Source organism: Cottoperca gobio, chromosome 15 (assembly GCF_900634415.1).
Source record: "Cottoperca gobio chromosome 15, fCotGob3.1, whole genome shotgun sequence".
Taxonomy (NCBI): domain Eukaryota; kingdom Metazoa; phylum Chordata; class Actinopteri; order Perciformes; family Bovichtidae; genus Cottoperca; species Cottoperca gobio.
In genome coordinates this window covers 9,913,709-9,933,237 of record NC_041369.1, presented here as the reverse complement: position 1 = coordinate 9,933,237, position 19,529 = coordinate 9,913,709, and the positions used below count along the sequence as shown (strand labels likewise).

At 43.1% G+C, this 19,529-nt stretch overlaps 4 protein-coding genes and 1 long non-coding RNA gene across 11 annotated transcripts in view; 2 read left to right on the top strand and 3 right to left on the bottom strand.

Annotated features, from left to right (window-relative positions):
- The window catches only part of tacc2 (transforming, acidic coiled-coil containing protein 2), a 48,843-nt gene extending 48,661 nt beyond the window's left edge, over positions 1-182 (bottom strand). Inside the window, exon 1 of the mRNA XM_029449822.1 lies at positions 81-182. The gene's annotated coding sequence lies outside the window, so the exon portion shown is untranslated. The remainder of the gene's footprint in view (positions 1-80) is intronic.
- A 1,604-nt stretch (positions 183-1,786) lies between these two features.
- On the bottom strand, positions 1,787-8,028 carry nsmce4a (NSE4A component of SMC5/6 complex). Of its 7 annotated transcripts, none has more exons than XM_029449817.1 (12): positions 8,011-8,028; positions 7,078-7,121; positions 6,755-6,985; positions 6,562-6,642; positions 6,161-6,291; positions 5,391-5,542; positions 4,583-4,682; positions 4,299-4,389; positions 4,120-4,214; positions 3,981-4,029; positions 3,327-3,412; positions 1,787-3,225 (listed from the first exon to the last, which is right to left on the bottom strand). In XM_029449817.1, the coding sequence occupies exons 3-12, from the start codon at positions 6,957-6,959 to the stop codon at positions 3,160-3,162; spliced, it is 1,056 nt and encodes a 351-aa protein (XP_029305677.1). In that variant the 5' UTR covers positions 6,960-6,985; positions 7,078-7,121; positions 8,011-8,028; the 3' UTR covers positions 1,787-3,159. The 7 variants fall into 7 exon arrangements, with proteins under 7 accessions (XP_029305677.1, XP_029305676.1, XP_029305674.1 ...); XM_029449816.1 differs by lacking the exon at positions 8,011-8,028 and adding an exon at positions 7,499-7,606; XM_029449814.1 differs by lacking the exon at positions 8,011-8,028 and adding an exon at positions 7,499-7,523 and having other exon boundaries at positions 7,078-7,189.
- A 1,700-nt stretch (positions 8,029-9,728) lies between these two features.
- LOC115020006 (uncharacterized) lies at positions 9,729-11,632 on the top strand. The gene is made up of 3 exons (XR_003833521.1): positions 9,729-10,124; positions 10,207-10,382; positions 10,679-11,632. It is a non-coding gene; the product is annotated as an uncharacterized LOC115020006 (long non-coding RNA).
- Positions 11,633-12,146: 514 nt separating this feature from the next.
- Positions 12,147-14,938, top strand: LOC115020002 (coiled-coil domain-containing protein 177). The gene has a single exon (XM_029449812.1). The coding sequence runs from the start codon at positions 12,147-12,149 to the stop codon at positions 13,845-13,847; it is 1,701 nt and encodes a 566-aa protein (XP_029305672.1). The 3' UTR covers positions 13,848-14,938.
- Positions 14,939-15,789: 851 nt separating this feature from the next.
- On the bottom strand, positions 15,790-19,116 carry LOC115020005 (zinc transporter ZIP9). Its single transcript, XM_029449821.1, has 7 exons — positions 18,802-19,116; positions 18,408-18,513; positions 17,918-18,088; positions 17,761-17,829; positions 17,353-17,438; positions 17,134-17,268; positions 15,790-17,033 (listed from the first exon to the last, which is right to left on the bottom strand). Exons 1-7 carry the CDS (start codon positions 18,895-18,897, stop codon positions 16,770-16,772), a joined length of 927 nt encoding a protein of 308 aa, XP_029305681.1. The 5' UTR covers positions 18,898-19,116; the 3' UTR covers positions 15,790-16,769.
- Positions 19,117-19,529: the final 413 nt, after the last annotated feature.

Sequence of the window (19,529 nt, the reverse complement as noted above, 5' to 3'; positions counted from 1 at the left end):
TGTCTCCACCTGAAGGACTAATATAAACCAAACAAATACTCCAAAACCTGCTCCATTGTTGCAACTCATGAACTACTCACCACTGCAAACAAGACACTTTTCCACACACAATGTCAAGCTTTTGACAAACCCCAAATCCAATCTGTGTTTACTGTCGGACTCAAGGCCAATGTTTGTTTCTGTGCTCTCCTCTGAGGAGCCCCCGGTCTCTCCGTTGCTATTTTTGTACAACACGCTGAGTGGGAGGAGAGGGTGGAGGGTGGACACAGGACAGGGACAAAAGAGGGGACAGGATCGAGGGGAGGAGACAGAACTGGAGCTGGGGAAGCCATGTCTGCTGGGGGTGGTAGTAGTGGAGGGGGGTCACCTCAGGAGGCCTGTCAGTCAGCTGGAGGGGACGCTAGTTCTAAGGCAACACTGTAAATAAACAGGCCTGCTATGGACAGGACGATAGGGTGTCCCAGCTCCCTGCTGATAATATTTATCCCAAACCTTTTACATCTGTTCATCCTCTTAACTTCAGTGTAGTGATGCTCTTTCAATGACCCCCTGCCGTCTATTTAGCAGTGATTGACATGTAGGGACAGAAGTTAAAACACACTTGCACAACCAGAAACCTGCTCCGACAAAACCGCCAATGGCAAGAATAACAAAACAACATGCAAGCACGAGTCACATTTATATATTTGGACTACAGAGGGTTTGAAATGTATTTTTGGATCCTGCCTCATCACAGGCCATCTTCAGCTGAGTGCCCAGTCTGTGGCAGGCCCAGCAGGCTCATTATCATCCCTATAAATAACACTGATTTGATCAGCTCCGTTTCTAACAGACGTCACTGAATACTTTAAACACACTTCCTCTTGTCTTAGCTGTCATTCAGTCTTTTGTCTTAATGAATCCAACACATGCACACGACCTGTTCTCATGTCAACATGCCTTCCATCTTCCTCCACTACAAACATCATCATCCTCTTATACTCAGCTCCTCCCTTCCTCACCATCTCTCCTCATTGACGTCACCCCTACTCCACCACTACAGTACATCTTCTCTCTGCCTTTGCCTGAGTAAAGACTCTTGACCGGTACAACCTGTTCCCTCTCCTCTTCCACTCTCTGCTGTTCAGTCAGAGAGGCATTGATGCTGCACTGCAGGCAGCCTCTGCTCAGCATCCTCCCTCTCCTCTCTTTACCTGTCTGCGTGAAATTCCGATGCAGCTCCCCATCTTGTATTCCATGTCCTCCTCTGGTGAAGTGACTCTGGCACTACACGGCTTGCAGAGCACCTTTCTGCAGAACTGCATCGTTATGTCAGCCTGAGCATTGCCAGGGCAGGCAGATCTCTGCTGGAGCTACGGAGTGAGCGTGTGCTCGCCTCTGTGTCTGTACGAGTGTGTGCCTCAATGACTAATAAGCGCTCTGCACTACATTGCCCGTGGTGCGCCTGTGACATATATTTTCAAGCCATTGTTATATACAAATCTACATTACATAAGAAATCCAACCTAATCAAAGGAGAGTTAAAAGGGGATCTTCTCTTCCCTGCCTCATATGCAGCTTAGCCTCACACCACTGCACGGGTGTGACTGTAGCACTGCTTTGGAGGGAAGAAATGCTCAGAGAGGCAGAGATGGGAGGCAGCATAAAGAGTGTCTGTCCCTTTAAAAGACCTAGGAGATGGATGATGGTGGTATATCATCACGATGAGAACGCACAATGATATCAGTGTATTCATCCAACTGAACGTGATCATAGTGAGGTTCACAAAGTCAAAATAGAGCAGGGGGGGAATTACAGAATTTATTTTATTTATTTATTTTTGTCCCCTTACATATTTGTACAATGACAGCAGAAACATGGTCTCTGGGCAGATATTTTCGTACTACAGGGATGTTTTCATAGAAATAACACAATTAAGAAAAACAAAACAAATGCAAATTGTCTGCACAGTAGCACTGCACCATACACAAGGGTGAGGCTTCATATAGAGAGGACATTAACAATCTTGCAGGTTGGTGCTCAGACGTCAGCTAAACCAAGGAGCTGATCGCTGATTTTAGAAAAAAGGAGAAGACACATATTCCTGTATACATAAACGGAGCTGAGGTGGAGCAAGTGAACAGTTTTAAATTCCTGGGAATCAGCATCACAAACAAGTTGACACGATCATTACAATTCTCTATCTTAGTGTAAAAGCTAAAAAACAGTAGGCTCTACAGAGGGTGACTAAAAGGGCCCAGAACATCATTGGTACCCATCTACAGAGCATCAGTGATATTGGGGGTGGGGAGAAGAGGAGCCTGTGAAGGGCCCAAAGGATATTAAAGAACAAAACAAACCTCAGCCACCGCCTGTTCACCTTTACTGCCGTCTGGCAAGCGATACAGAAGAATCCTGTTTTTTAGTTTTTCTCTGTAGCATAAAGAGACAACTGCTTTGCATTGAGCAACAATGTTGTACAATGAATATGAATTATCTTAAACCTGGAGAAATTTTTTTAGATTTGTGGAAAAGCAGCAAATACAGAAGCTAAACTATAGTTCTGTCACACACACACTCACAACCAGGCCAGAACTAGTTTGGTTTCATTTACTCTCAAATCAAACGTGTGTTTAGAGTTGTGCTTCATTGTTACTGTAAGGCAATTGTTCCCAGACCTTTAAAGCTTGTGACTCCTAAAAGTTAAGCTATCCCTACTTGTGACCCACTGTCACCAGTTGTATGTGTCTGTGTGTCATAACTAAGTCATGGGTCATGGACTTAATATGCACACACATGCGGATTGTTCTCCGTCTTTCAGGGAAGTGCACAGCACTTTTAAATATGTAATGCATGAGGTTGACCCCAGGTTTTACCGAATCACATATAAAACAGCATTCACTCATATTCCATATAAAAAACTAAAACAGTACCTGCTTTCTCTTCTTTCTTTTTTTTATTATTCAAACTTTTAAAAACAGTAAAAAGTACAAATTAAAACAAGATGTGAAACGGAGTAATTAGGATCTCAAGTCACTATGATACGTGTTCACCAGAGTGACCTACACTGGAATTCGGCTTTTGCAAATTTATATTAATTTGTCTTTTGTTAAAAAAAAAAAAAAGGAACACACCTAAAAACAATGTTCGGCTTCAGCTAACAAAGAGTGGCAGGGTCCGTCACTCATTGTGTGTGTTTGAAGGCTGGATCAATGTGTCTCTGATGTCGAAGGCCTCTATGAGCTCCTAGGAAAGAAAAAACAGTTGGCACAATGAAATCATTTTTTAATGTCGGTCTTGTGTTGCTGCTGGATTAAAACCTCTGTGTTCAGGGAAAACTTGCTGACCTTCCATATTTTTGGGCTGATCGAGACGATGCACTGTTTACGGCTGCACGATCCTCCAGCTTCCACCTCTCCCTCCTCCACAGGAGCTGAGACACAAAAACACGCTTGGAAAATAATTTACCTGAAGACATTGTAATGGAAAGTTTCATATGTCCATATTATATTTGTATTGTTTAATACTTAGTTCAATTAACTTCTGTCTTTCTCCCTGTCTGATCTGTAACCTTATGTTATTCCAACCATATTCTTCTCCGTTTATCCCAAATGTTCCCATCTTCTTCCCCTCCCCTCTCCCCTCTACTCATCTCTTTATTTTGTCTTCTCTAACACCTGCAACTGTGGGAACTCTCCACAGCTCCTTTCTCTTTGTTTGTGGGCGTACTGTGGCAATCCTTCCCCCCTCCTTCCCCTTTCTGTCTTAAGATACATGAACACTCTCTTTTCTGGGTTCTTCCTCACGCAGACTGCTTGCACTCTGTATGATTGATGATCCTTCTGTACAGCATAAATACTTAAAAGACAACTTAACTTCTCAAGAATCGTCATTTCAGTATTATAGACTTCACTGGTCATTTGTTTAAGGGCTTGATTAAAATTTCCACGACAACATTTTCTTTGGTCCGATTATTACAACAAAATGGAACATCTTCTCACCTATACAAGGGAATTTGGCATTATCCAGATACATCCGCGCAAGCCCATCCTGAAAAACAAACAACAGTGTAACACCTGTTAATGATCACTAGAGGGCGGACAAGCTCAGTTTATACAAACATCAGCAAAGGCAGCTCACCCTGATGAGGAAAGACGTGTGGAAGATATTCTCAACTGTGCGGGAAAACGACCTGGGGTCGATGACAAACTCGTAATACGATATCGGTGATGTTGCTGTGACAGAAACAGAGAAACATGAGCAAATAACATTAACACAACGATGAAGCGGTAACGTCCGATGGTCGGCTTCAAACTCACGATCGTCTTGGTAATAAGTCTTCAGGTATCCCAGGATCCTCTCCACTTCTTTCTCGGTCGTTTCTTGATGAGAGTCTTCCATTTTCTTCAGCTGACAGACAACATGAACATGATGCAGTAAGTATGTGGGACATCAAGACCCACACGTTTGGACAGATAATTGATCGAATAAGTCACTTTCGCAGCGTGAGGGGAGGCTGATTCATTTGTATTCAAGGGTGTCTTAGATTCTTTATTATCTGACATGTAGATAATTGAAGCCCTGGGAGTGAAAGTTTAGCTACCTGAGTAGGCATTATCCTTTTGGCTTCTTTGCTGGGGGCCTTCCTTTGCCGTTCTATCTTTTGCTTTGGAGGAGGCGGCTCTGCATGGAACGAACCCATCCTGATGAAAAGAGCCACAGGAGTGAAAAGGTCAGGGACAGAAAAGTCAGAGCTGAGGGACAGAAATAATCTAGGAGAAATGCAACACTTGCCCTATAAATAATATTAATAGTTAAGCTGTTTAAAGTGGCAATATACCACTTTTTTGCTTTGACGCATCATTATGAAGTAAATGGTATGCAATTCTGTCTGCCTTCGGGTACGATGTCCCGGGGAAATGAAGGCTTGATTTACGGCACACAAAGGAAGAGGAGAGCGCTGGAGTTGCAACTAAACTTATGAAGGTAATAAAAGTCTAACACGGAGACTCTGTATGTCTGAACCAAGACGGCAAACTCTTTATTGCTCCCACATTGTCAACGGCAGCGCATTACAGCTACACTCCTTCTGTTCTTACCTTTCACAATAAAAACCCTAGACATATACAGTGCATCACTGCTTACCCTGAGAAACAACTCAACAAAATAGTTTATAGTAGCTGTACCCAGGTAGCAGAACAGCCGCAGTAATGATAACTGTGGAAACTAAACAGCAAAAGTCTATTGCCACTTTAAACTATGTACATTTTCAAGACAAGACTACAAATCAACAGCTGTTGTAGGATTAGTGTGTGCTCCCTCCTGTGATTTCTAATTGTAAAAGTCGATTAACAACAACAAGATGTTGCATCATCCTAAGTGACTGACGCATAACATGCTCAGGCACTCACATGTAGTGGAAGGAGGGTGATGCCCTGAAACAGCCCTCTGCTCTCTTGGCCACTCTGTGCCAAGCATCCTGAGGCAGGTAGCCATCAGCTGCACCTCCGTTCTGCTGCTCGTTGTCCCCGTCTTCTAGTCGGTTGAGACCCATGAAGGACAGCTGAGAAGAAGAAGAAGAAGAAGAAGAAGAAGAAGAAGAAGAAGAAGAAGAAGAAGAAGAGAGATCTCTACATTGTTTGTTGTTATAAGTTCATAATGTTGCTTTCTGTGTCCTACTTTTGTGTTAGGTTTCTCTCTGCGTGTTGTCCAGTATGACACTTTGTATCAACTGCGTTGTGTTAAAAGTTAAAGCCGTAAGTGTCCCGTCCAAAACAGAACAGGAAGTTGGCATCTTAGTGAGACTTTTCTATAACAACAGCAAGAGTTCCTCGTTAGAGCTGAGAGGTACAGAACACTGACATCAGGATATGAGACTGCAAACCGTCTGTGAATGTTGTTATAACAATATAGCTGGAATATTATAATTTTGTGATCTTAAAGGGGGCTTAGGTCACATGGTTCTATACATTTAATTGTCGGCTCTTTATTGACGTAGCAGAGAAAAATCCTTCACCTCAGCCTTATATGAAATCATGACAGCAAGGATGTTACGTTTTCCAATCAATGAAAGGGACTTATTAAAACAGAATTGTGAAATACTGTAAACAGGGTTGGAAATTATGTTTTTTCCTCAGCTGACACTGTGGTAGGTCACAGCACAAGTCTACTGGCCACTCACAAGGTGCTCAGTAAAAGCAGAGACATCGAAAGCAGTGCCCTCAGCGAACAGCTGACTGGCCTTCTCCTTTCCCAGGTCTGTGGCCACAACAAGGAGCTGAGCATCCAGAGCCGCTTCTCTCGCCTGACGGACTGCCAGGGAACACAGTGAAACAAACTGATGTATGATGATGATGATGATGTGTGATTCAGTTATGAATTGCTACTTCTGGATAATACAAATATAAACATTACACTATTACTACTCCTCCGATGCATATGTATTTCAATGCAGATGCTAGTGTTAAGAATTTGCTCTGATTGAGAAAATTTGTTGTGTAGTCGACACTTTCAGATTAATGAATTAACACCCCTGCGGTCATGCAACAGGCACATTCAACATGTCTGTGGTTGTACACTTACCATCTTTAAAAAGTTTGTTTGCCTCTTCTAAAACTTCTGTGAGCTTGTTGTTGGAGAGACTCAGCATGTCTTCCCTATTCTCTGGAGGGGGGGGGGACACACAAAAAGGAAATGCGTCAAAGACGTGTCAACAAATAAACAACAACAACAACAACAACGTCGGCTGTCAGCCAAACTGCCGTCTTTTACTCACGTTGCACTGAGTTGATGAGGTCTCTGTACTTGCTCCGTATTTCTCTCCTGAGTCCCGGGTCATTGTCTTCGTCTTGCATGTCAGTTGGGCCGAAGTCACCGCCACTGTTGTCCCCGTCACTTTGCTGTTGTTCTCCTTTCCTCCGGCTAGCAGAGCCATTCTGCCGGGGAGCTTCCTCATTATCACCGCCTCTGGCCCTCTTCATGTTCCCTCAGTCAGTTAGTTGACGAGCTGTGTGTTGTGAGGAGAAACACGTTGCTGCAAACACGACCAATACAAACAAAGTACCTTTCTGCTTGTGGATGTTATAGCTCATTAATTACCTTCTGACAACAATTCTTGAAGAAAGAGTTTCAGGACAAACTGCCTGTGGATTCAATTATCAAGTTGCTTAACCTTATATTCGCGACGGGTAAACCTAACATCGGCGGTTTTCTGAAAGTTTAGCCAAAGACGTTAGGTAAGACAAGATACAGATCAGCTACTCTAGCTCGTTTACATGGTAGATCAAGCGCAAAATGCTGCAAGTACCTGATTTAATGAAAGTCGATTAACACAATGTGATTAATATAATGCATTCGACTTACCGGTGTCGTACTGTATTCGTGCTAGATGGGAACTAACCAGAGCTAACTTTAGCTACTGCAACACGGAATAACTAGCTTAAGGCTAACATTACATTATAGCACAACGAAGCACATCATGTGTGTTACATCAAAGAGTCTACGTGATTAACAAACATACCAGAGCAGCGGAAATACAATAAAAAACATGAACCCTGGTCGCCAAACCAAGCCAAGCCAAGCCAAGCCAAAAGAAAACTTCAGCCGGAACAGCCGTTTACGCAAACACGGAAGTACTGAATAGGTTACAATCTCATTTCAGGTAGTTTCAGTGCATCTTTGGTCAAAGCCAACGTTAGCCGATGTAAGCTAGCAGATTCAGTTGTATTAGCAAGGTAACGTTAATACTTGTTATCGCTCAAGTCCCAGCAAAGGTCACACGGAAAGTAAACTCAACGCGGGTTATTGTTAAACTAGATCCATCATTTTCAGATAACTTCTGCATAGCTACCTGTGCGGCAGACAGAAGGAACATTTCATCAATGTTGACGAAAACGGGCCACACAATACTTTTTCAATGAATCACTACAAATAACTCTTACTTACAGTAGTGTTAATAGTTACTGAGTTAGTTAGATAGTTATGAAATGAACTAGTCACGTGCATCCCCTTTTTTCTTGTTATTTGTATCACCTTAATTAAATTCCATTCAAAACGGTAGGAAGGCTATGGCTACAAGGCTTCACACAAAAGTGCAAAATGTTGCATCTTGAAAACCAAGGACACAAGAGTTGTTTCCCCAACAGGTCAATGTCCACTAATGTAGAAAGAAAAGATGAATATAATAAAACAGTATTCACCACATTACCAGTAAGTAGCCCTGTTTATAATATCCTCAACACTTCCAAGCATACATAAGGTGCTTTGAAAACAAGTCCATATCCATAAAATGAAATACTAAATGCAAATAGAGCATAGTAAAACAGTAGCATCAGACTCACAATAACATACATATCTTACACATGTTTACAATTTAACAGTAAGTAGGCTTGTTTGAATCTGTCAAACATAGATCTGTCTTTGCATTTACACTAAGAATGCATCACATTAAGTCAGGTGATGTAGTCCTATAGAACTACAAACATATCAGACTTGTCATTTTGAGCCTGTTTGAGTCAGTGAGAGAAATTACACTTTTGGGTTTTTTTAATATTCAGAACTCAGTTTTCACATTGAACAGAAGCTCTTTTATTAAATGATATGCATCTTGTTTATGTGCACGTTTCCGTGTTTACTGCGTTACTTTGCACGTTCACATCACAACCACGCTACACGTGCGCACACACACCTACAGTCAGTCAGACTCAGCAGAGAAAGGGAGAGGAGAGAACTAAAAAAAAGCAGGGCTGCTATCGTGGCTCTCTTGTTCCGTGCAAAAGCGAGCCAAAAGCCACTTGACTCCGTTAAATGATGCTAACGGTCCCTGTACTTTCCTTCTCCGTTCCTCTGAGCCCACGGGACACCTGGCAGAAAACGAGCCGTGACTTGACCTGTAGTGCCGATTCCCGGTGTATTCTTTCATCACGGAAATACATTTGTTGCACGATAAACACCAGTTTTTTACTTGTTGCGGCTGGCAAAGTAAATAAATATTTGTCAGTCCATTCGGAGGCTTCAGATCACTCTAGGTTTCTTTGGCTCGGAGAGAGACATCTTGAAGCGTGTTGTTAGCGTGCCGAGCTAAAGTAAGGCTGTGACTCTCTGTGGCCCGCCAACCCAGTGTGCAGCGTGAGCTTGACTGAGCCGATGGCAGGTGCGGACAGAGTGCGCTTTTTTCCAGACAGCCGCTGCAGCTCGGAGTGGACTGGAAACACCTGCGTTTCTGCCGCATTTGGTGTGAATCAGGCTTTAGTTTTATTTATGCTATAGCCTATATGCCAGCCCGATTTGCAGGCAACCTCTTGCGGGCCAGAACAAAGTACAGAAGGGCCGTATTAGTGGTTGTAATTGATGCAGTGTCTGCTAAACAGGTCATAACAAAGCTTGTTTCTCAGTAGTCTCTTAACACTTTCTCTAGAAAAGCTGTTTATCATTATGTTTTGTATTATCATGTTTTCTTTATTAGTTGATTGAAGCTGCGCTGAGGCAAGTCTGGTGGTGAAGAAGTACTACAGGAATACCAAACAATAGAAACATTAAAAGATGCCACAAGAAGACAAATGGTTAACATACTGGTAGCTCGCATGATTGAAAATCATGGTGTGTTTTTTATATTGTTTCATTTGTGCCAAATAACTGCATGCCCGTTGTGCAAATTTTGATTAGGAATTGAATATCTCCTCTCGGGCACATCTCCACTAAAGCTATAAGAGAAGAGTATGCTCTTGGGATAGTGACACCGTCGTTCCATAAAGGATCCATATACCAAGAAAGGCTATGTAGGCTATGACCAAAATATTTTTTAGTTTTATTTCAGGAACACTTCCATGATGCTGCAGGCAGCACAGGATACATTTCTTGGCGTTTGAAAGCAATCCAACGAAAGATTTGTCGAGGATCTGCACCATCACCAAATAGCCCTATGGACACTTCTCCCAAATGTCCAACGAGCTGTTAATGTACAAAGACAGCTGGATGGGGATGCTTGCCAAGGGGACATGTCTTTGCTCAACCATACCACAGACAATTCCCTGATTTTTCAGAAGATGAGAGAAACCTTTCAGCACCGTCAGACGCTTGTTAATGACCCAAGCAGAGGTGTTGATATCCTCTCCTCCTTCCCAAGATTCCTGGATACCAAAGGATTGGTACATTTGGAATGAAATGTTTACAATGGCTTTCCTGTAGTAGTAGTAGTAGTAGTAGTAACGTAATATCTTCTTTCGTAAGGTGGATCAAGACTTCACCCTCTATTTGATCATGAAACATCCTCCAGGCTCCTTCAGAAATGGGATGTGTTCTTCAGTCCAAATGTCATAAAGAGGCTAAGTGGCTTACTTCAACACCCAGGGCTGCGTCGCTTGTTGCAGAGAGTCCCACAGGAAGTGATCTTGATGAGACAACAAGTGAGTTGTATTTGTTTAGCTTGTTTAAAGCACTTGCCATATCTCCAAAAAGACTTAGACATAAGGTAATTACATTATTAAGGTGATTATAATTGTCACATCACCTTCTTAGCCACATGTGTAAAAAGGGTTGTTAAAAAGTGAATGAAATTGAAATGAAGTCTTCACAAGCATTCCCATCTTGCACTAGCCAGTAAGAAGATGTTTGAATAACTGATCACTTCTATAATGTAGTTTTCTCTGTGGCTGCACATTATTCTTGTGTGTAATGTTAGGGTTCTTTATCTCAACCCTAGTCATGCTGCAGTTTGGAGGAGCATCTCCGCAACCAGCAGGGTCGGCAGCCATACCTCCTCGCTGTTGGGCGTCAGAAGAGCAAGATTGACAGCTTCTACATCACCATGGATAAGCATCTCATCCCACGGCAGGCAAACCTTGGGGCTTTCGACGAACTTTCCAAAATCCGTTTTGTGTTTAATTTGTCGTACGATGCTGCGTTACTGAATTTTTACACATTCTTGCAGACAACAGTGTATAACAGTGATGTGGGGAAAATTAAGGAGTCACCCAGAGTCAGAGACTTGAGAGCCAGACTGCTTGACCAGCTAGTACCGGTCTCACTCTCTGAGAAAGAGGCTAAAACAATACTGACTGGTTTCATGTGTCAGAATTTGTATCCCAGCAGCCAGAAGTTGATGGTGTTATACTGGAACCGTTGATACATGATATAAAATTACTGAAAACCCAAGGCCTTAGTCTTAGTAGTCTTAGTAGTGTTTGATTAAGAGGAATTCTCAAACAGTATACAGTGAGGAAGATCCCAAACTGATCCTTCGTGGAAAATATGTTTGATATGCATTACAAGTGTCTCCAAGACAACCCACAATTGATCTCCTTGTATGGTTTGAAAAAGACTTCTACACTTAACTCATTGAAGTATTTCCATGTTTGAAATAATTACTCATTTGATATAATGCATGACCTTCTTGAGGGTGGGACTCAGTGTGAGATCAAATTGCTTTTTGAATATCTCACAAAAGACTTGATATCACAACAGAACTTGCTTTCCAGGATTTATGGTGTTGACTACGGATTTTTAGAACGAAAGAAACGTCCCACAAAGATAATTTTGGACAGTGCTGGCAATGGCATTTGTTTGTCCAAACTGAGAATTGAGAAAGGACAGTTTTTTAGTGTTGTTGTTGACATTTTTTGTTTCTTTTATTAAAATAAATTAAGTTCTATGTTTACTTACAGTGTTTCATATATATTAGTATTTATCCTACAATTATTGCATAAAAGTATATAGTTATGACTTAAAACATTTGTCTAAGAAAAGTTGTTGAACTTTTCCCTTTTATTTGGGTCTTTTATGATTTGTCAAAGTGGCTTGTTTTCGGCTTCCCGTTTATTTATCAGTAACCTCTAGGCTTATTTGTTATATCAAACCCTAGCCCATACGTATTTATTATTTTACTCATAGTAAAAACATTTTTTTAATATGTTGTGATTTATCTAACGTGTTCTCACATGTGTGTTTAAATGTTGAGAGGACACATTTCAAGCCTGGATCTCGCTCTGTCATTTACAGCTGAGGTTACGCACTGGAGTAGAGCGTCGCTTGTCTGGAGAGACGCAGCTAATCCCCCCATGACCTCTCCGTGAGGGAAAGCCGAAAGCATGCAGCCGAAACGGGATGAGCACGGGAGCAAAAGCAATGATCACCTGAAATTAGCATCCAGGTAATTCAACAATTGTTTTATCATGGGGGAGCGGAAGTCCACGTCTCTTGGACTTCGTTTGGACCTGAACAACTTTGACTCGGCCGAAGCAGAGAGGAGTCGGTATGTTTTAACGAGTCCCCGCTCACTGGAGTCATGCACACGACTCGGCATCAAACCTGTTGAACTTCTGATCAAATCGCTAAACGAGTTGATAGCTGAGCAGCATGACGTGCCCTTTGGGGCCATGAGAGTCATGCATGAATCCTATGAGAAGGAGAGAATGAAGCTTTTACAAATGTGCCGACAGGAGAGGGAGAGGATTATCCGGGAGGCTGCTGGGGACAGGTGGCCAGGCAGTGATAAAGTGTCAGGCCTGGAAGTGGTGCCTGACATCAAACTGAAGGATCACTCAAGGGACAGACACACAATGGGCCCCATTCCGTATGCAGATCTGTGCTTTAAAGGGGAATATACAAGCAGGAACTCTAACAGAGAGCCAGACAGGAGCACAGTCTGCAGCTTCAGTCTGGGAGACCTCCGACACACCCCAGCCACTGAGATGAAGCTGGAGAGGCTCACCAAGGACATCAACAAGGAGATGTGTGTCACACTATCAGAGAAGGACCGAAAGATAGCAGCTCTCATGTTGGTGAAGCACCAAGAGGAGCAGGCCTGTCTGAGGCTCCGTCAGCAAGAGGAACAGGAGCGACAGGAGGCCCGCAGGCAGGAGGAGGCTCAGAGGGCTCAGGCAGAGAAAAGGAGAAGGAAGGAACTGAAGCGGAGTATGCAACGCTGGCACAAGGACCTGGGGGACCGCAGGAGGCTGAGGGAGCGTCAGGAGAAAGAGAAAGCAGTACAACTGGAGCTGGAGGTGGTGCTGCAAGAAGACCGCTGGAGGAGGCTGAAAGAGGAGGTGGAGGGACAACGCAGAGAAAAGATAGAGGCTGCACAGAAAGAGGCAGGGGGGCGCAAACGGTACCAGGAGAAGCTGCTGAGGGACAAGGAGGAAGTAGAGAAAAGGGAGCGAGAGAGGGAAAGACAGCTGGCAGTGGAGAAGGAGCTGAGGGCCAGGAGGAGCAAAGTGTCGCAGGAGAAGCAAGAAAGAAAGAGGCTGCAGGAGGGAAATCACAGCAAGCTGCTACGGCACATCCTGCTGAAACAGCAGGTAGCACAGCAGGTGGAGGAAGAGGAGGCACAGATGAGGAGCACACTTAAGAAGAAGCTGCAGCACTCCTGCGGGAAACATGCCCAGGCTGTAAAGGCTCGGATAAGGGAGCTGCAGGAGCGGGCGGCCCGGGAGGAGGAGCAGATTCAGAGAGCACAGCTGAGTGCCAAGCTGCAGAACTACCAGCAGATCACACACAAACAGATCCTGGTCCACCTGAGCCAGCGTCGCACGGAGAGAGCCACCTTGCACGCCTCGGCACAGCAGAAAAACAGAGCTCAGCAAACACATCAGCACAACAAACACAGGCAGCTCTGCCACCAGAGGCTGAGGGAGAGGATGCAGAAAGAGGAGGCGGCCACGAGGAACCTCAGAGAGAGCTGCGTCTTCATGAAGGATGTGAGGAGGGAGCGGCTGAGGAGACAGCGGGAGCAGATACAGGAGGAGGCGCACAGGCTGGCTCAGGCCTCCTTTCACATGAGACAAAGAGTGAGACAGCAGACACACAGTCGAACCTTTGATCAGATGGCTCGGGAGGCTCAGTTGACTGCCTCCATGAGCTGCATGAAACTATGAAAGTGATGATAAACCCTGTTAACAACATCCTGACTTCAGAAACTCCACATCAGCTCCTGCTCTCATAGGTTTGAGTACAGTTCAGGCATTAAATGACGCACTCAGCCAGAGCTGCAGAAGAATAAGTGAACACCTCTCCTGCAAACTAGAAATGTAGCGAGGACGTGTCATACAAGTATGTAAATGTGTTTAGAATAACCAGGGTGAAGCTGGAGGATGAATGTTGGGCTTCAGAGCTGCACAGGAACATGCCATGGGTCATTATCATGTAAGAGCTGTGCTTTTTAGGGTGTAATGACTAACAAAGTTAATGCCTTATTTGATGAGTCCCTATATGTGCCATATATTTGACGGTGACATTTCATTTTATGAAGGTTTAGAATGAAACTATGGCGCTCTGTCTCACCTTGTAGGGACCTCCCATTAGGATTCAAAACACTAAAGCAGGTCTTTACAGATGTGGTTCCCAACCTTTTGTTTTGGATTGTGACCGCATTCAATGAAGCAATGTCTTGTTGGGACCCCTCATGTCAGGCTGCATTTGTCTATGAGCTGAGAACAATTCAACCAGATCAAAATATTCTATAAAAAAAAGTCTGATAGAATAAACTTAATGGACCCAATGCTTCATGGTATAATCAGCTTCCATATATAGTAACAACAACATATCTCTACTCTGTGAGCCACAGCACAGATTTGTTTCACTTAGCTTATACAGCACACACATGATGGTTACACATGTAGGGGATGGGGGATCAACTTCCAACATGGAATTGGAAGAGAAAGTTGAGCAGTGACAGGGAAGTCCTTGGGGTGCTTGAAGGCTGACATCAGTGTTTTGAATTTAATATGTGATGTTTAGCACCATTGTGTTGATTTTTTTTTACTGGTCCGGTCCAGTACAAGCAAATACTGAGATGCATTCACATTGTATGCCACCATCCATTCTGCCATCCAGCCACTCTCCCTCGATATTTATCCTAAATAAGGCATGCCATCAATTGTTTACCTAAAGATGGATCCCCTCGATGGCTCCTCCAATCCTAGTCAACACATTCTAAGTAAGTACAGTCACAGCATCTCCCTGACCTCGCCAGTCTGAGCACACTGGGCCCATCTTAACTCTTATCTTGCAGCTGTGGGCCGTCAGCTCCGGTAGACTAAAAGATGAGCGATAGGTTTTGGACAGATGACCTGACCAGAAAAAGAGACACTTAAGACGTTAGCATTTGACCTAAGGCCGACTTAAATATCCTCTAACATAAGAAGGACCATGTATAGAGTCTAAGGTTTGAATATATTTTAATATATGTATATACTAATAGATAAGTCATTCTTGGACTAATTCCTAACACTGAATTGTGTCAGTGTCTCACCATAGGGCAAAGTAGGGTAGATTAAGCAAAACTTAATATGAAAGGTTCAATGTGTTCTCCCGGCTGCGCCGCCATCGGGAAGACGAGACGAATATGAGGGTCGTTTTTTAGTTTCTGCCACTTTTGGATTTAGTCCAATAAACAAACTAACGTAACGTCACACAGACTACAGCCCCAGTAAACTGATAGATAAGCACCACGTGAAGATTACAAGACAGCAGTGTTTCTGACCGGCTCTCAGAGTTTCAGCAGTTATTCTTGTCCACAGACTGACTGACAGGCATTACACAAAATAAAGAATAAATAAGAATACAATAAATATGCCAAACTACTACAACTAAAATATAAACATTACAGATTGTATGGACCCAGGTTAGAGATTAAATACTGCCCCCTATTTGTTTGGAGCAAGTGGCTCGGAATTACACATTGAACCTTTTAAGCAGAAATGTAGCTCATGGACTCAAGTAGAAGGACATTTGTAAACGTAGAATAAAACACTAACAGAGCAAACACTACTCCGCTACCTGATGTCAAATGTGTCACTTCTGTTCTGGACCATAACAAATGTACAGTGTTTATGACTTTGTAGTATTTAATGTTTTATTACATCTTAATAAATAGGTCATTCTTTAAAGTGTAACGTGCCTTTAATATTGACATCTTGTTTCTATATCTTTATTTAACATGGTTCTGTAGTTTACTACTGCAACAAAAAATGTGTTGTGTGGGGAAAACTAAAAAGAGCAAGACTTTAAGCGGTCGAATAAGCCATCATAACATGAGCAGTGTTTATTGCAAGAGATAACCCTGATTTTTAAATTGACAGACAGTGAAACATCTGTGATTGGAATTACCCACTTGATAACCCCAGTTATGTACAATACCGTCCGTCAGCCACCTGTTTCTGTGACCCGTGTTTTATTTAACTGAATTAAAGAGCTGCTGGACTTCCTACATATCGTTGCTCATGTCACATCCAAGTGGCTTCCACAGTTGTACTGACAAAAACTCTCATTGACTGAAAGTCCGGTTCTGTTTTCAAGCTCCTGACTATACGAACAAACAAACTAAATTATTTTAAAATGTGCGTCTAAGAACTCTTACAGTATCAGATGATTTGGTTGTTCCTGTAAATCCAGTTACTGGGATTTCAATATTGAACATATCATGTTCTCAGACTTTCAGTATCTTTGTGATACGACGCTGAAAGGGACTTAAGAAAGCTTATTGAATTCAAACTTGGCAACACATGGCACACTTCTTCAGTCTTGGAATGGAAACTCAGTCCACCCACAGGAAATATATTAGCTATCAGATTCTTTAGCGCTACCGGAGAGCTCTTTTGATACACAAACAAAAGCTGGACTCAAAAGCAAGTTTCCCTGAGACTAAAACACAGCAAAATAAACTCTCTTTCCAGTAACAGTTTGTGCACTCAGTCCTTGTGCCATACAGATAGTGAACACTGTACAGTGGCAGGCGTTTTCTTTTCAGGCGTGGTGACACTGTGCCCTTTGCACTACACTTAATAGCCCTTTCTTTCTCAGTCGTCCTGCAGCCCGAGAGCCAGCAGCATCGGGAGCCCGACCCCGAGGATCAAAGTGAGGCTCTCCAGGAGCCCCATGTGTCGCTGATGGTGCGCCTCGGCTCCAGTGTGAAGCTGGAGGTTAGAGGGGGGTTGGCCCGTCCTGCTGCTGCTGCTGATCTCGGGGAGAACGTGCACTGTGGCCACATAGAGGAAGGTCCCAGCCGAGAAGAGCATTCCCAAGCCTGTCGCACTGAGCTGCTTCTGAGATGAACTGCCAGACTGCAGACACAAAACACATCAGATCAAATAACACCAAAGCACCAAGTGAAACTGTATAATAAGACACAAGATAGCTGACGAGTGCTTTTTTTTTTTTTACCGCATGTAATATGAAGTAAGTGGTGATGGCAAGTACAGGTGCTGCAGCTGAAAAGGCCAGCAAATGTCCCTGGATGTACTTCTTCTCAAGGCCTGCATGCATCAGAAAGGAGACCAAACCAAAAGCTGCAGGCGCCTGATGATAATAATTTCTGTTACTTCTTGTTTGTGATCCATATTACAATATATTTCACTGAAATGTTCTCTCAGGGAAACTCACCTTGTGTAAAATCACAGCAAAAAATACTATAACTTGCACTGTCACTTGCCCCGTGGCCACAGCTGCACCCACAGCGAATCCGTCAGCTTTAAGCAAACAAAACTTGTATTAATGTTCACAACAATCCAGACATAAGAGACAAACATTATATCAAACTGATGGATGAGTCTGGTTTGATACGTCTTAGCCAGGAACAATAAAGTTGAAACCTAAGCCTCTAGACTCAGAAAAAAAGAGGTCATTTATAACATAAAAGACTCAAACAATGAAGTTATCACATGCTGAGTCACATGAGGAAACAAACAACTTTAGTGCTTTGTGGCCCGGAATTCCATGAAACATGTTGTGTACCGTAGGCAAACACAAGTCCATAGTAAGAGCAGAGTAAATGTTACGCTGTATAAGTACCTGCCGCATGAATGACCAGCCCCAAAGTGGCTGTGATGCCGACACTGTTAGGCAAACGAGTCGCTCGGCCTGAAATGAGACATTGCACTTATCATGGTGATAAATAAAAAATATATCTGCAGGGTTGACATACGGCAAAATGTAAAAGCCAACTTGCCACGCATGGAGAAGTAACTTCCGATCTGATCAACCACAAACATGAAGGTGAAGCCGAAAGTTAAAGCCACACCGATGAAGAACCGAGGTGGAAGGCCTCTCTCTGTGGAAGTTGCATTTTGTTTTTTTTCGCTGGCATTCAGACCGGATGGCTCATCAGAGGAGGAGGACACTGCAGAGAGAAGATGAAGAGCTTTTGATCAAATCCACATAAAAGACAGCAAGGCAGAGCAGCTTACATTTAAGACCACTATGCCTGCTTTCATCCCCATGTGCTTCATCACTCATCTCAAGGGGTTACAATCAAACACAGGTGGACATTCGGTGGGTAAGGATGATGTGGATTATGTGCGACAAAAATAGGCTCAAAATGATAAATGGCTGGTGCCAAAAACACAACAGTAATCTATTGAGTAGCTGGTCACATTTAAACAAGCAGGAGCCAAAAAAGGTTGGCACCCTGACTGGGTTATGGTGCATGTTCTGCTCACCTCTCCATGACTCTTCCAGTAAGCCCACTCCCTCAGGGATGGTGATAGCCAGTGCTGTCCCACACAGGAGTCCTGCCCCCAGGATGGAGACAAACCGCAGGCTTTTCTGGGGATCGACATGTGACTTTCAGCTGATCAGTGATCCTTCTCCACAGTTATTTACAAGACAAAACTAAACTGAAGAGATTTTTCAGATGCCCATCACAATAAGCAATGCTTCTCATTCAAGAACATAAAGACAACATAATCTTCGGGTGTAAATCATTGAAGTTATATAAAAAACCTGCAGTTTAGAATAAAGTTTGACTCTTTGCGGCATCGTGACGAAATTTGAGAACAGTTTGAAAAATATATGCCGGCTGAAGATACTTTACGGAAGAAAACAAACACTTACCTCATTAAGTCTGAACAACAGTGGGAGGAATCCAAGTACAAAAGTACCTACAAACATCACAACCGATATCAAAGTGACAGTCAAGCCCCCGTCCATGTTGTCGACTTGTTCTTCAAGTGGTGACTCAGTTGATCGCTGATGTGCTACATATCATAGTTAGATCCTGCTGGAGACTGACAGTCTGTTCTCATGGTGTCGCTGGATTTTAAAAGACATAAGTGTCATTCTGTCTTTCCACGTCGCACCACCGCAGCAGCAGCACTTTCCTCTCAAGCAGCAACCACCAGTGTCGGACACCGAGAGGTGCACCCCCCGCCCCCATCAACCTCTGCTCCAATCATCTACCTCCATTCTTATATTCTCCATACAAATACGGTGTTAACTACAATAAAACAATTACATTAAAAGTTGATAAGGTGTTTTTTTCGCATCCAACCTACGACATAGTTAAATCAGTGCTTCCCAAACTCAGGGTCGGGACCCCCAAAAGAGGTCGCAAGGTAAATCTGAGGGGGTCGCAAGAAAGATGGTTCTTCACGTTTACCCTAATTTCTAGTGAGTTGTTAAATAGCCTTTTTTCTTCAGGCCTACAACACAAACAAATCTATGATTAAAATGTTCACAAGCAGAAGACCTATCAACCAGGAAATAATTAGAAATCTCAGTATGTCGTCAATCAAATGTTGATGTTGCATATATTGCATTTCCTGTTAGTATAAAATGGTTAA